This window comes from Ictidomys tridecemlineatus, chromosome 9 (assembly GCF_052094955.1).
Source record: "Ictidomys tridecemlineatus isolate mIctTri1 chromosome 9, mIctTri1.hap1, whole genome shotgun sequence".
NCBI classification, from domain to species: domain Eukaryota; kingdom Metazoa; phylum Chordata; class Mammalia; order Rodentia; family Sciuridae; genus Ictidomys; species Ictidomys tridecemlineatus.
The window spans coordinates 31892028-31909502 of NC_135485.1; the positions used below are offsets into that span (position 1 = coordinate 31892028).

The following is a 17475-nucleotide window of genomic DNA, read 5'->3' on the forward strand; positions in this document are numbered from 1 at the left end:
CAAACCTAGTTCCCTAACCCAGTGCCTCATACATGCTAGGCAAGTGCTGTCCCACTGAGCCCCAGCCCCATCCTAACTTATCAAGATCCTATCTTAAAATAAAAAGGGGGGTGTGGAGGATGCTGGGGACATGGCTCAGTGGTTAAGCATCCCTAGCTAAGTTCAAGCCCTGGTACCAAAAAGAAAAAAAGAATATGAATACATTGGTGAATTATTGAATGTCATCTGACTTTTTCCATTTTTTTTTTCTTTTTTGTGGTGCTGGGAATTGAACCCAGTGTCTCGCACATGCTAGGCAAGAGCACTACCACTTGAGCTATATCCCTAGCCCATCTTATCTCCCCCAACTTCCACTTTTTTTTTTCACAAGAGACAATTGTGAATATTTATATAGAACTGTTAATAACAGAATTTTAGGGTCAAATTTCATATGGAAATTTTAAAATTTGATTGATCCTGAAGAATTATTCTTGAGGTTACTTCACACTCATAGAGTATGAGGGTGCCTGTTGTATCCTTGTCAATGCTACATACTAACAGTATTTTAACTTTTTATGCATTGATTGGTAGCAGATGACACTTGTTTAATTTTGAATTTCTCTGGTTACTATTGAGCGTTGATTATCTTTTAATCTGTTTACATTTTCTTTTCAGTTATCTGTTAGATGTGTGTCTTTTAAAAATCTTTTTAGCGAGCTTTGGTGGCTTTTAACACAGTTATAAATGTTCTAAATATGAAACATTCTGACTTCAAAATTTATTTTGCCTTTTCCTTTTTAGTGGGGAAATTTCAAATATATTCAGAACTATAGAGGAAAGTATAGTGATCTTTCAAGTATTAATAACCTAGCTTTACAGTCATCAACACATGGCCAACTTGGTTTCTCTCTTAGGAGCCCTCATCTTACTAGATTACTTTCAAATCAGTTCCAGAAACTGTTATCTTTTCATCTGTAAATATTTCAGTATATACCTCTAAAGGTCAGGGTGTTTGTTTTAGTCACTTTGTGTGATGGCAACGGTTGAACTGTTTTACAAAGGTTACCCACTGCTTGCTAACCTGTCAGTCTTAATAATCCTCTCAGTTGGCTCTTGGTTGAAGTTCCAAGGTACTCTCATATAGCTTTAATTTTGTTAAAGAAAGTGAGTCACCTTCTGCAGCTGATTTCTTTTCTTGTCAAAATTGAAAACATTTATATATCTTTTTAGCCGGTCCAGTTGGGAGGAATAAGGAATATATGTGAGATACTTGTGGACTGGAATATGTAGTAGTCACTTATCTACATATTGAATGTAGATTTTCTTGCAAAATCCAAGTCCTTTAAGTCATTGGTTGGTTTGGCATTTTAAAAAGTATCAAAGGAGTAAGTGAATCCTAGTATCTAAGAGCTTTTGGTGTTTCAGAAGAAGCAAACAGTTGTTGACTACCATAAGTATGCTGCACCTAACAGTCACAGAAGTGAAACACTTAATTTCAGTGGAAGAAATACATATTGGGGTCAGATAGCACCAGAAATTTTGATATACTCTTAAATTATTGGGATTTTTTTTAATAGGTACTATTGATACTGGTGGGGTGTCTAGTAGGGGGTTCAGGTTCTTGGCATCCTGGACAAAGAATTGAGCAAGTCTGCAGAAGTAACAGACAGAGCATGTATTTTGTGAAAGTGAAAGTTAATATTCATTAGAGTGAGTGGAGTGGGCTCAGCCGAATAGACTGGCTCAAGACCCCAATATTTGGGCAAGCCTTGTCTTATATCCTAAGCTGTGCTTCTATGTCCTCTCCATACAGACCTGGCTGAAGTACTTGTCCCATTTGTTCCCTTTGGTTACTTTATTTTCACCTAATTAGAATACAGAACCTGTTGCAGGAATTGCCATGGGCAGTAAACCCTTACTGGCAGGGAGTTGTTGTGGTAATGGGATGTATCTTACAAAGGGTCATGATGACTCATTGGGTCTTATACTCCAGCCAGCATTTTTTCTTGTACCCCCATCTCCACCATCTTTACATCCCTTAACACATACCTCAATACTGAGCTAACATGGGATATGATCAAATGTTGTTTGATTTGGGAACAGCATCAATAATTGTTTAAAAAACAAGGCAAATAAATTATTTTGAGTGGATTCCTTGTCTCTTGATAAGTTGACAGATGTTACAGATGGTTACATGTGCTGCTTAGTCTTTGTTATTTAAGAAGTCAATACTAAGTCAGTGCATCTGAAGAATTATCTTTATGAATGATTTTTATGGAACTATAGACATTACTATTTTTAAAGATGTTAAAATACCAATTCTGTAAACCTGGAGTAGAATGTGCTAAGATGTGTATAGCTGATGTTGATAAAAGTCTGTGTGGAGCAAGAAAAGCCTTAGTTGAACCAATTTACATTTATCACTAGGTTTGCATAAAGTTTTTGTCATTAGTATGTACTTTGCAGAAAATACCTCAATCTTTCATTTGTTATTAGGTCAGCCGTATCAACTGTGAATTTTATTCACTCTTGTGATCTTAGCTATTGTTACTCTTCTGTGAATTTTTCATCACATTAGCTCATTATTCTGATTTACCCCTACCCTTGTCATTTCAGTGGTTTGTCAGATTAACCTCAAGTTTTTGATCTTGGGATTAAATATTCAAGACTGAAATTTTTCTAAATAAGAAAGCCCACCCAAAAGAAAATAAAAGAAAGCTCACGGGGCTGGGGTTGTGGCTCAGCGGTAGAGTGAGACCCTGGGTTCGATCCTCAGCACCACATAAAAATAAATGAGTGAAATAAAGGTATTGTTTCCAACTACAACTAAAAAATAAATATTAAAAAAAAGAAAAAAGAAAGCCCACCATTCATCACTATTACCAATCACTGAATAACTTTGAAAATTAGCCTTGTGACAGTCTTGAGATTTCTTAATGCATTCATTGTAAATGCATTAAGGTAAAACAATTCTTAAATATGAAACTTATTTGTTAGTAAAGTCATTTCACAACAGATTCATTGTTTAAATTATATGTAATGTTAAGCTGCTTTATGGACTTCTATACTGTTTAAAGCTAAACAAAAGAAATGTGTAGTGGTTAAAATTTCCCAGCCCAACCCATAGTTCCAGAAATGTTTTTCAATTTTTATTTGTTGCAAGTGCAAAGGAGATTTCCATATTTCAGAATCCACTGAACTGTGCATTTGAAGAGCTTCCACGTAACCTTTAATTGGAAGTGATTGAACTGCTGTATAATGACATGCTAAAAGGAAAATATCAAAGAATTTAATAAAATTCTATAAGTGCTTTCAAAGCAGTGAATATGCTCATTTAAAACCATATGCTTTAAAAAAGGCTTCTGTCATGATTGGTACATGTAGGGCAACTCTCTTCCTTATGCAAAATCCACATCAAGAGATTTTGGAAGCATAATATTTTGGTAGGTGAGCAGCTGGTGATTGTTGATTAAAAATTTTATGCTTATGGATTGATAGTAGTATTTTTTCATGTATGAAATATACAAAATCTCAGATCATTATTACACATGAGCATTTGCAACCAATTTGGGTGATAAAGAACTGATAAGGAGAACTAACTTTTTTTTTCCTTTTTGGTGCTGTGGATCAAAAAGCATGCTCTGTGCTTTGTGCATGGTAAGCATGTGCTTTACCACTGAGCTATGTATATAGCTCTATATACATTAACTTTTTAAATCTCAGTTAAGTAAAATGTTATCTTACTCCCATCCTATTAGTAGACCTTGTATTACCAAAAAAAAAAAAAATTGTACTCACATATATTTATTTTAAATTTTTGTCAAAAAATTAGTGGAGGGACTGGGGTTGTGGCTTAGTGGTAGAGCACTTGCCTACCATGTGTGAGGCACTGGGTTAATTTCCTGGCACCACATAAAAATAAGCAAAATAAAATAAAGTTTAAAAAAATCAAACATTCGTTTTAAAAAATTAGTGGAAATTTATTTTTCTTTTTCTGTAATTATCTTTATAGTATCCTTTACATTGTCTCTTTTTTATATAACTTTGTTTGTTTGTTTTTATGTGGTGCTGAGGATCAAACTCAGGGCCTCAACTATACTAGGCAAGCACTCTACCACTGAACTATAACCCCAGCGCCTTACATTGCCTCTTGGCCTCCAGAGCACAAAATATTTGCTATAGACCCCTTTATAGAAAAAAGTTTACCTACTCCATTTAAATAGTTTCATTAGAATTCTAGCCCACTTTGTTTTTGTGCTTTTGAAGGAGTAACTTGACAAGAGGATAAAATTGGAAGGTCCAAAAAATATTTAGGAGGATTCTACATTCTTTGACTACATTTATGCATAGAATTGAGGCTTTAAAAATGACAATATTTCCTTCCCCAGATGACCTGGCAGAATTTCTAAGTGGAAATTATGAAATAATTATGATACAATTAGTAACATCAGAAAAAAAAGGGACATCTCTAGCAATTGGAGAAATGCAAATTAAAACTGCACTGAAATTCCATCTTGATAATTCAATTATCAAGAAGACAAATAAAAATAAATGTTGGTGAGGATGTGGGGGAAAAGGTTCACTCATACGTTGCTGGTGGGATTGTAAATTGGTGCATTCACTGTGGAAAGCAGTATGGAGAGTCCTCAGAAAACTTGAAATGGAACCACCATTGGACCGAGTTATTCCACTCCTTGATATATACCTGAAGGACTTAAAATCAGCATCCTATAGCATCAGATACACAGCCACATCAGTGTTTATAGCAGGTAAATTCACAATAGCTAACCTATGGAACCAACCTAGATGCCCTTCAACATATGAATGGATAGAGAAAATGTGGTATATAGACATAATGAAATATTGCTTCACCATAAAAAAGAATGACTTTCTTTTGCTGATAAATGTATGGAATTAATAGACTAACATGCTAAGTGAAATAAGCCAGTCCCCAAAAATCAAAGGCTGAGCGTTCTCTCTGATATGTGGGTGTTAACACACAATAAGGATTGTGGGGAGAATAGAAGTTCATTGGATTGGACAAAGGGGGAGTGAAGGGAAGCGAAGGGAGATGGGGAATAGAAAAGATAGTAGAATGAGTCAGACATAATTTTCATATGTTCATATATGAATACATGACCAGTGAAACTCCACACCATGTGTAACTTCAAGAATAGGAGCCTAATTAGAGTAAGTTATATTCCACGTATGTAAAATACGTCAAAATACAGTGTACTCTCATGTATCATATCTAAAAAGAACAAATTAAAAAATAAAATGAAATATAAAAAAAGGGGAAAAGTTTCTTGAGAATGTGGGAGTTTATTATCAAGAGGGGGGACAATTAAACTGTAAGGAGATCAAGGAGAACGAAAGAGAGATGGCATGTAAGGAAAAACAAAGTAGGCAAAGTAATAGTATTTGGATTGCTCCCTTGTTGGCCACTGGAAGCCTCAGGTTGAGCTGTGAAGTCCTTTTGTTGTAACTCTTGTACCATCGCATCCTTACTTTCAGTTACAGTATGATATTGCAGGCTCATCTTTGTATATTTCCTGTCCCAGTTTAGGAATCACCCATTTCTAAAAGGAACCACTTTCACCTTTACAGGAGAATACAATTGAATTTTTTTTTTATTATTAATTGGAAAAGAATAAACTTCCTGGGTATTTTTTTCCTTTGACTTTTATCTTTTGTACTAAAAATACTGTTTCCTAATTTATTAACATAATTGTAATTATATTTGATTTATTCTAGAGTGTATATATACACCCAAAGAGAATAATACAGTTTCAAAATAATAGTAATATTTCTTTCAGGGTGATTTAAAATTTTTGTATTTCTCTCGTTAGTTAGTATATATCCCACTAGGGATGTGTAGTCAGTTTTAAAGTCACTTGAAATTTCTCCTTTATATGAATATATTATCAATTAGATATAAAATTATGCTCATTTATTTCTTTTTGCTTGTGGTTTTTAGAGGCAATTTTATTTTTGTTTTATAATTGTGTAAAACACTTACATGGCTCCAGAGTCAAATCTACAAAGTAAAATATTATAGAGAAATCAAGCTTCATCCCTGTTCTATCTACTTTATTTTCTCCCTATTACATAGGTAACCATGTTTAAAATTTACATTTTTCAATAATTATTTTCACCTTTTTAAAAATAAAATGTACGTATTACACACACACATAAAAAATCATACCACTCACATGGTCCTCAGAAGCAAGCAGGAGTGGCCATACTCATGTCGAATAAAATCATCTTCAAACCTAAGTTAATCAAAAGGGATAAAGAAGGACACTATATACTGTTAAAAGGAACCATTCACCAACAAGACATAACAATTATCAATATGTATGCACCAAATAATGGTGCTGCAATGTTTATAAAACAAATTCTCCTCGAGTTCAAGAATCAAATAGACCACAACACAATAATTATGGGTGACTTCAACACACCGATCTTGCCATTGGACAGATCCTTCAAACAAAAGTTAAGTAAAGAAACTATAGAACTTAATAACACAATCAATAACCTAGACTTAACCGACATATATAGAATATATCAACCATCATCAAATGGATATACGTTTTTCTCAGCAGCACATGGATCCTTCTCAAAGATAGACCGTATATTATGCCATAGGACAACCCTTAGTAAATATAAAGGTGTGGAGATAATACCATGCATCTTATCTGATCATAATGGAATGAAACTGGAAATCAATGATAAAAGAAGGAAGGAAAAATCCTGCATCACCTGGAAAATGAACAGTATGTTACTGAATGATCAGTGGGTTACAGAAGACATAAAGGAGGAAATCAAAAAATTCTTAGAGATAAATGAAATTACAGACACAACATATCGGAATCTGTGGGACACAATGAAAGCAGTTTTAAGAGGGAAATTCATTGCCTGGAGTTCACTCTTCAAAAAAAAAAGAAAAAAGAAAAAACCAACAAATAAATGAGCTCATACTTCATCTCAAAACCCTAGAAAAGGAAGAGCAAAACAACAGCAAATGTAGCAGAAGGCAAGAAATAATTAAAATCAGAGAGGAAATCAACAAAATTGAAACAAAAGAAATCATTGAAACAATTGACAAAAAGTTGGTTCTTCGAAAAAATAAATAAGATCGACAGACCCTTAGCCATGCTAATGAAGAGAAGAAGAGAGAGAACTCAAATTACTAACATGGGATGAAAAAGGCAATATCACAACAGACACTATAGAAATACAGAAGATAATTAGAAATTATTTTGAAACCCTATATTCCAATAAAATAGAAGATTGTGAAGATATCGATAAATTTCTTAAGTCATATGATTTGCCCAGATTGAGTCAGGAAGATACACACAATTTAAACAGATCAATAACAAAGGAGGAAATAGAAGAAGCCATCAAAAGACTTCCAACCAAGAAAAGCCCTGGACCGGATGGGTATACAGTGGAGTTTTACAAAACCTTTAAAGAAGAATTAATACCAATACTTTTCAAGTTATTTCAGGAAATAGAAAAAGAAGGAGCTTTTCCAAATTCGTTCTATGAGGCCAACATCACCCTGATCCTGAAACCAGACAAAGACACTTCAAAGAAAGAAAACTACAGACCAATATCTCTAATGAACCTAGATGCAAAAATCCTCAATAAAATTCTGGCATATCGGATACAAAAACATATCAACAATATTCACATTATCCTCAAAAAAAAAATAATACTTGGGAATCAACATAACAAAGAGGTGAAAGATTTATACAATGAAAACTACAGAACCTTAAAGAGAGAAATAGAAGAAGATGGAAAAATATACCCTGTTCATGGATAGGCAGAACTAACATCATCAAAATGGCGATATTACCAAAAGTTCTCTATAGGTTCAATACAGTTCGAATCAAAATCCCAACAGCATTTCTTGTAGAAATAGATAAAGCAATCATGAAATTCATATGGAAAAACAAAAGACCCAGAATAGCAAAAGTAATTCTAAGCAGGAAGTGTGAATCAGGAGATATAGCGATATCAGATTTCAAACTGTACTACAGAGCAATAGTAACAAAACAGCATGGTACTGGTACCAAAACAGGCGGGTGGACCAATGGTACAGAATATGAGGACACAGAGACCAATCCACATAATTACAGCTATCTTATATTTGATAAAGGGGCTAAAAGCATGCAATGGAAGAAGGAAAGCATCTTCAACAAATGGTGCGGGGAAAACTGGAAATCCATATGCAACAAAATGAATCAATCCCTTTCTCTCGCCATGCACAAAAGATAACTCAAAATGGATCAAGGAGCTTGATATCAAATCAGAGACTCTGCATCTGATAGAAGAAAAAGTTGGCTCCAATCTACATACTGTTGAGTCGGGCTCCAAATTCCTTAATGGGACATCCATAGCACAAGAGTTAAAAACAAGAATCAACAGATGGGACTCACTCAAACTAAAAAGTTTTTTCTCAGCAAGAGAAACAATAAGAGAGGTAAATAGGGAGCCTACATCATGGGAACAAATTTTTACTCCTCACACTTCAGATAAAACCCTAATATCCAGAGTATACAAAGAACTCAAAAAATTAAACAATAAGAAAACAAATAACCCAATCAATAAATGGGCCAAGGACCTGAACAGACACTTCTCAGAGAAGGATATACAAACAATCAACAAGTACATGAAAAAATACTCACCATCTCTAGCAGTCAGAGTAATGCAAATCAAAACCACCCTAAGATACCATCTCACTCCAGTAAAATTGGCAGCCATTATGAAGTCAAACAACAACAAGTGCTGGCGAGGATGTGGGGAAAAGGGTACTCTTGTACATTGCTGGTGAGACTGCAAATTGGTGTGGCCAATTTGGAAAGCAGTATGGAGATTCTTTGGAAAGCTGGGAATGGAACCACCATTTGACCCAGCTATTGTCCTTCTCGGACTATTCCCCAAAGACCTTAAAAGAGTGTACTATAGGGATACTGCTACATCAATGTTCATTGAAGCACAATTCACAATAGCTAGTCTGTGGAACCAACCTAGATGCCCTTCAATAGATGAATGGATAAAAAAAAAATGTGGCATTTATACACAGTGGAGTATTACTCAGCACTAAAAAATGACAAAATCATGGCATTTGCAGGGAAATGGATGGCCCTAGAGCAGATTATGCCAAGTGAAGCTAGCCAATCCCTAAAAAACAAATGCCAAATGTCTCTTTGATATAAGGAGAGCCACTAAGAACAGAGTAGGGAGGAAGAGCATGAGAAGAAGATAACATTAAATAGGGACGAGAGGTAGGAGGGAAAGGGAGAGAGAAGTGAAATTGCATGGAAATGGAAGGAGACCCTCAGGGGTTACAAAATTACATATAAAAGGAAGTGAGGGCAAAGGGAAAAAAAACAAGGGAGAGAAATGAATTACAGTATATGGGGTAGAGAGAGAAGATGGGAGGGGAGGGCAGGGGGGATAGTAGAGAATCAGAAAGGCAGCAGAATACAACAGACATTAGTATGGCAGTATGTAAAAACGTGGATGTATAACCGATGTGATTCTGCAGTCTGTATACAGGGTAAAAATGGGAGTTCATAACCCACTTGAATCAAATGTATGAAATATGATATGTCAAGAGCTATATGTAATGTTTTGAACAATAATAAAAAATAAAAATAAAATAAAATACAAAATTTTGGGAAAGCATATTTATTTTTTTATTGAAGTGTTCAACATTAAGGTAAATTCAAAATTTTGGGAAAGCATATTTATTTTTTATTGAAGTGTTCAACATTAAGAATTTGTTTTTATGTTGGATTTAAGTAACTTATATATTTTTAGGTAATATTTAGAAGAGAATTTTATAAAAGTGTCTTTATGTTGTTGCAATTCCAGGGCTCTCCCCACTCCCTTTTTTTTATTACAGTAAAAAACATAAAATTTCCATCTTAACGATTTTTTAGTGTATAGTTCAGAAGTATTGAATATATTCACATTGTTGTAAAATATCATCAGAGCTTTTTTTTTTTTATCTTGCAAAACAAACTCTGTGCCTATTAAATAACCACTACTCCTTTTCCCCTTCCCCCAAGTCCCTGACAACCATCATTTACTTTCTGTTTCGGTGCATTTAACTAATTTAGATGCATCATATAAAGTGGAATAATATCTACTGGTACACTGATGGACATTTGGGTTTCTTCTCCTCTTGGGAAATATAACTAGTGTGCTGTTATGATCATGCTTGTTCATACAGCTTTTCAAGACCCTCTTTAGTATTCTGTTATTTATATTCCTAGAGGTGGGATTTCTGGATTATATGGTAATCCTATTGATTGATTGATTGATACTGGAGATTGAACCCAGGGGTGCTTCACTGCTTAGCTACATCCTCAGCCCTTTTAATTTTTTTTTTTTTCTTAAGATAGATTCTTGCTTAGTTGCTTAGGACCTCACTTGAGTTGCTGACGCTGGCCTCAAACTTCTGATCTGGACTGTCTCAGCCTCTCAAGTCACTGGGATTATAGGTGTGCACCATTATGCCAACTGTTTTTAAGTTTTGTTTTGTTTTGCAGTAAATAAACAAATTAACTATTTTAAATTGATGATATAACAAAGAAAAATAGAATTATTTCAAATAACTTTTTTATCATGCTTTTTTAATTTTAAGGGATTTATTTATTCTAAATAGGTATATATGACAACAGAATGCACTTTGATTCATTGTGCACAGTTGTAGCACAACTTTTCATTTCTCTGGTGGTACACAATGTAGTGTTGCACCATATGTGCAGTTATACATGTATCTCATGTAATGATGTTCCTCTCATTCCACCATCTTTCTTGCCCCCATACCTTCTCCCCTCACCTCCCCACCCTTTGCCCAATCACAGTTCCTCCTTTTTTCCATGCCCTGCCCCCAGTTATGGATCAACATTCACTTATCACAGAGAACATTGGCCTTTGGTTTTTTGCGATTGGCTAACTTCACTTAGCATTATATTCCCCAACTCCATCCATTTGCCTGCAAATGCCATAATTTTATTCTTTTTAAATGCTGAGTAATATTCCATTGTGTATGTATGTCACAGTTTCTTCTATCCATTCATCTGATGAAGGGAATCTAGGTTGGTTTCACAGTTTAGCTATTATGAATTGAGCTGCTATAAACATTGATATGGCTATGTTACTAAAATATGCTATATTTTGGGTATAGATCAAGGAGTGGGATATCTGGGTCAAATGGTGGTTCCATTCCAAGTTTTTTTTTCTTTTTTTTTTTTTAGTTAATAGGTGGACACAATGACTTTATTTTACTTTATGTGGTGCTAAGGATTGAACCCAGTGCCTCAAGCATGCTAGGCAAGCTCTCTAACTCTGAGCCACAACCCCAGCCCCATTCCAAGTTTTTTAAGGAATCTCCATGCTGCTTTGCAGATTGGTTGTACCAATTTGCAGTCCCACCAGCAATGTATGAGTGTGCCTTTTCCCCCACATCCTCACCAACAATTATTGTTATTTGTAGTCTTGATAACTGCCATCCTGACTGGCATGAGATGAAATCTTAGAGTAGTTTTGATTTGCATTTCTCAAATTGCTAGAGATATTGAGCATTTTTCGTATATTTGTTGATCAATTTTATATCTTCTGAGAAGTGTCTGTTTAGCTCCTTAGCCCATTTATTGATTGGGTTGTTTGGTTTTTTGGTGTTAAGTTTTTTGAGTTCTTTATATATCCTGGAGATTAGTGCTCTATCTGACATGTGTGTGGCAAAAATCTGCTCCCAAAATGTAGGCTCTCTCTTCACCTTATTGATTGTTTCTTTTGATGAGAAGGTTTTTAGTTTGAATCCATTTCATTTATTGATTCTTGATTTTATTTCTTCCCCTTAGGAGTCTTGTAAAGGAAATCAGGGACTAATCTGATGCAATGGAAGATTTAGGCCTACTTTTTCATCTTTTACACACAGGGTCTTTGGTCTAATTCCTAGGTCCTTGATCCACTTTGAAGTGAGTTTTGTGCATAGTGAGAGATAGGGGTTTAGTTTCATTTTGCTGCATATGGATTTACAGTTTTCCCAACACCATTTGTTGAAGAGGCTATCTTTTTGCTAATGTATGGTTTTGGTGCTTTTGTCTAGTATGAGAAAACTGTATTTATTCTGTACCTTCTATTCTGTACCATTGGTCTACATGTCTATTTTGGTGCCAATAACATGCCATTTTTGTTACTGTAGCTTTGTAGTATAGTTTAAGGTCTGGTATTATGATACCTTCTGCTTCACTCTTCTTGCTAAGGATTGCTTTGGCTGTGAATTTCATGATAGCTTTTTCTATTTCTATAAGGAATGACATTGGCATTTTAATTGGAATCCCATTGAATCTATATAGCGCTTTGGGTAGAATGGCCATTTTGACAATATTAATTTTGCCTATCTAAGAGCATGGGATATCTTTCTAGCTTCTAAGGTCTTCTTCAGTTTCTTTCTTTTTATCGCTTCTCGGCCTTTTGGCTAAGATCAAGTGCAGTTTCTTTCTTTAGTGTTCTGTAGTTTCATTGTAGAGGTCTTTCACCTCTTTTGTTAAATTGATTCCCAAAGTTTTTTTTTTTTTTTTTTGAGGCTATTGTGAATGGGGTAGTTTTCCTAATTTCTCTTTCAGAGGATTCATCACTGATGTATAGAAATGCATTTGATATATAGATATTGAATTTATATTCTGCTACTTTGATGAATTCATTTATTCTGGAAGTTTTTGGATGGAGTTTTTTGGATCCTCAAAGTATAGGATCATGTCGTCAGCAAAAATGATAGTTTGAGTTTTTATTTTCCTATTTGTATCCTTTTAATTTCTTTGGTCTAATTGCTCTGGCTAGAGTTTCAAGGACTGCGTTGAATAGAAGTGGTGAAAAAGGGCATCCCTATCTTTTTCCCATTTTTAGAGGGAATGCTTCCAATTTTTTTCCATTCAGAATGATGTTGGCCTTGAATTTAGCATAGATAGCTTTTACAGTGTTGAGGTATGTTCCTACTTTCCCTAGTTTTTATAGTGTTTTGAACATGAAAGGCTGCTGTATTTTGTAAAATGTTTTCTCTGCATCAATTGATATAATCATATGATTTTTGTCTTTAAGTCTGTTAGTGTGATGTTACATGTATTGATTTCCAAATGTTGAATCAACCTTGCATCCCTGGAATTAACCCCACTTGATCATGGTGCACTATTTTTTAAATATGTTTTTGTATGTGATTTGCCAGAATTTTATTGAGAATTTTGCATCTATGTTCATCAAGGATATTGGTCTCAAATTTTCTTTCCTTGATGTGTCTCTGCTTGGTTTCAGTATCAGGATGATATAGCTTCATAGAATGAGTTTGGAGGGGTGCCTTCCTTTTCTATGTCATGGAATAATTTGAGAATTATTGGTATTAATTATTTCTTGTAGGTCTTGTGGAACTCAGCTGGGAATCCGTCTGGTCCCAGGCTTTTCTTGGTTGGTAGGCTTTTGATGACATCTTCTATTTTCTTGATTGAATTTGTTCTGCTTAAATTGTATATGCCCTCAGTTTGGGTTGGTTATATGCCTCTAGAAATTTGTCAGTGTCTTTGATGTTTTCTATTTTACTGGAGTATAAATTCTCAAAATAGTTTCTAAATTGTCTTCTGTATTTCAATAGTATCTATCATGATATTTCCTTTTTCATCACGAATTTTATTAATTTGAGTTTTCTCTCTTCTTTTTGTTAGGGTGGCTAAGGATTTGTTGATTTATTTATTTATTTTTCATAAAACCAGCTTCTAGTTTTGTCAGTTTTTTAAATTGTTTCAGTTTCATTGATTTCCGCCCTGATTTTAATTATTTCCTGTCTTCTACTACTTTGGGTGTTGGTTTGTTCTTTGTCAAGGACTTTTAGATGTAATCTCAGGTTGTTTATTTGTTGACTTTTTCTTCTTTTAATGAATGAGCTTAATGCAATGAACTTTCCTCTTAGTACTGCTTTCATAGTGTCCCAGAGATTTTGATAAGTTGTATGGGAGTTCTCATTTACCTCTAAGAATTTTTTTTAATCTCCTTCCTGATGTCTTCTGTTATCCATGTGTCATTCAGTAGCATATTATTTAGTCTCCAGGTGTTAAGAGTAGCTTCTAGTTTTTATTTTATCATTGGTTTCTAATTTCATTCCATTGTGGTCAAATAGAAAATAGTGTCTCTATTTTTTTGTATTTGCTAAGACTTGCTTTGTGGCATAACTTTTTAAGTTTTTGAGGAACATCCATATTTTCCAGAGGGATGTTTTATATTCCCACCAACAATGCCTAAGGATTTCAGGTTCTGGGTATTCTAACCAGAACTTGTTTCCTATTGTTGTTTCAATTGTAGCCATCCTATTAGATATTAGGTGATCTCTCATTGTGTTTTCATTGTATATCTCTGATGTTTGGTGATGTTGAATATCTTTTCATCTTTTTGTTAGTTTGTTTGTATGTCATCCTTGGAGAAATGTCTGCTAGTCCATTGTCCAATTTTTAATCAGGTTGCAAATTCCGATTTCTTATGATAACTTGATATTATTGCCAGCAGCTAGTAGAGCATATTTAACATATTTAAGTAGTTAGTTGTGTTAATCTAAACTGGTAAGAATATGTATGACCTAAATTTATTTTCTTAATTCCTTCAGGGCTGTTTAGAAATCAAAAGATATTAAAAGAATATAGAGATTTCTTGGGAAACACCAAGGTAAGGATATTTTGCCAATGTATATATGTGTGTATTACACAGTAAAATACTAATTTTAGTCCATTATGAAGTTTTAGCATGTCTGTAATCTTAATCCAAGATTTTCTTGAGCACATTGTATTTAATAAGTATTCCTTTCTGGCTTATTTTCTTGAACTTAAAAAAAAAACAACTAAATTTGGACATAAGTTTTCTAAGCATGTAGATGTAGGCAAAAGCGACTTTATTTTCTCAGATAGTAACAAGATTATATCTCTCATATACATCCTTAATTTCTTTTGTCTATTTTTCTACCCCTAACTCTGGTTGAACAGTCAGACTGTTAACTCTCTGTTTCCCCAAGAATCTCAATCCTTGGAGGAGAAAATTACTCAGCCAATTTGATTGTTCTTTCTTTATTGTTTGACTATGCAAAATCAGTGGATCTCAATATTATTTAACAATCTTACTAAACTTTCATAGTACATTCATTCTTCCGCTCTGTGAAATACCTACTGCATACCTTTTTCTCTCTTCTCAAACTCCGTATAGCCTCACTCTTCACTCTTTTTTTTTTTAAGAGAGAGAGTTGGGGGGGGGGAGAGAGAATTTTTTTTTAATATTTATTTTTTAGTTCTCAGCGGACACAACATCTTTGTTGGTATGTAGTGCTGAAGATTGAACCCGGGCCGCACGCATGCCAGGCGAGCGCGCTACCGCTTGAGCCACATCCCCAGCCCTATCACTCTTCACTCTTAAGCTTTTGACCTGCTGAAAAACAGACGTACCAATGATCTGACTTAAATTGGTTCCATTTATATTTTTTTTTATTTTTATGATGGTGTAGAAGCATACCTATATGATTTCTCTCTTTCAGTACCTTATTCAGTGAATTTTATGAGATATGCAGAACTTCATTATAAAATAGGCCTTGTGTTAGATGATTTTGCTCAACTGTGTGCTAACACATTAAGGTGGGCTAGGCTAAGCAGTGATATCAGTAGGGCAGGTGTGTCGAATGCATTTTCAACTTATTTTATGCTTTTCAGTGGGTTTATCAGGAATTAACCCCATCATAAATCAAAGATCATCTGAAAATTAATAAAAATATATCATTTTTTAAACTGGGGATTTAACCCAGGGGTATTCTATCCTGAGGTATACCCACAGATAATTTTTATTTTGTGAAAGTTTCTTGCCCAATTGCTGAAGCTGGTCTTGAACTTGCAATCCTCCTCCTCTGCCTTCTGAATTGCTGAGGTTTGTGCCATCACACCCAGCAAAGTACCTCACTTTTTCATCACAAAATTTTTTGACTTATCTACACCCTTGTCAAAATACCAAGCTTTCTTTCCTACTAGAAGTAAGTAATATTAGGACAAATATAGGAAGTTTGCCTTTCTTATCCCATCTCTTCCTTTCTCCTGAACTCAATCTAATTGAACTCTTTTCCATCACTCCACTGAAATGACTTTTCCCAAGTCATCGAGATGCCAAGCAGTCTGTGCCCAGAGCTCACTTTCCATTTAAACTTAGCTGGAAGGGATCTCCTGTCAAGAAGTTATTGCCATATCTGGGGAAAAGGCTGCATATGCAAATTGTCTTCCTTCTTAATGGCATTTGAGACACTGCTCCCATTTTGCAACGTTTACAGTTTAACAATGATGACAATTAAACCCTGTTTTTCTCCACCCCAGTAATGCAATGAGGGTATAGATTTTCTTTAGTAGTAGAATCTTTGTGTGTCTATGAGCCAGCATTGTCATTCCTGTGCTGCAAGTGCTGCTGCCACTGCCTTTCTGCTGTGGAATAAATAATTTAAGCCAGAGACACCTGCCTCCTGGGAAGTGACTTATATCCTTATGCCTGTTTCACATGAACTATCATCCTCACCATATTTTTTTAAAAGTAGCTGTTGACTTTTGTGTCACCAGAGGTCTTTTGAAGACTTAATATGCCTCAGTATTTGAAAACGCCAGGTTTTGAATAGAATTCATTTCAGTTATACCCCCCACACCTTTGAGTGTGGTAAGTGGATAAAACTAGTACACCAATTCCCTCAGTGGTTCCCCTGTTCCTTTTAGGAACGTTCACTCTCACACTAAGGTTGTTGCTTTCCTACACTAGAACATATAAGGCTAGTTCTTTTTGTTAGGATTAAATATCTCTTTATTTTTTAATTTCTGCCCCAGATACTTCTTTTTCCATTATATTATTCTTTGTCTCACAGTAATTTCAAGAATAAGATATACAAAGTCACAATGTTCTGGGTCTGCCAAAAGCATTCTCGTACCAAAACAATAGCTAACCCTCTGATAATCCAGTTGTATATTGTCCATTTAAAACATTTTCTTTTCTATTTTTTTTTTTTTTTTTGGTATCAATGATTGAACCCAGGGACGCTTAACCATTGAGCCACAGCCCTTTTTTAATATTTTATTTAGAGACAGGGTGTCTCATTAAGTTGCTTAGAGCCTCACTAAGTGGCTGAGGCTGGATTTGAACTTGCAGTCCTCTTGCTTCAGCCTCCCAAGCCACTGGGACTACAGGCATATGCCACTGTGCCTTGCTCATTTTCCCTTGAATATGTTCTACTTTGTTGTGCTTTCTCTTAGAATCCTAATTCTGTGAGTTTCTTAAGTTAGTCCTTTAGAACATTGGAAGTACATTTATCTCCAGCTTAAATGAGTAAGTGCCACTTTTCCTGTTAGTCCTCTCTGAAATCTGTCCTAATTTTCTATACTTGTCTCAATCCAAAAGAAACTTGTTAATTGTAAAATTTTTCAAGTA

The 17475-nt window shown here is 34.7% G+C and overlaps 1 protein-coding gene and 1 non-coding gene across 3 annotated transcripts in view; both read left to right on the plus strand.

Moving 5' to 3' along the window:
- Slc30a9 (solute carrier family 30 member 9) overlaps positions 1-17475 on the plus strand; it is a 96043-nt gene that overhangs the window by 27100 nt on the left and 51468 nt on the right. For both annotated transcript variants that reach the window (XM_013356254.4, XM_005319948.5), the window contains one exon: positions 14648-14706. In XM_013356254.4, coding sequence (XP_013211708.2) covers positions 14648-14706 — 59 coding nt within the window. The remainder of the gene's footprint in view (positions 1-14647; positions 14707-17475) is intronic.
- LOC120892485 (U11 spliceosomal RNA) lies at positions 3331-3467 on the plus strand. Its single transcript, XR_005737202.1, has one exon. It is a non-coding gene; the product is annotated as a U11 spliceosomal RNA (small nuclear RNA).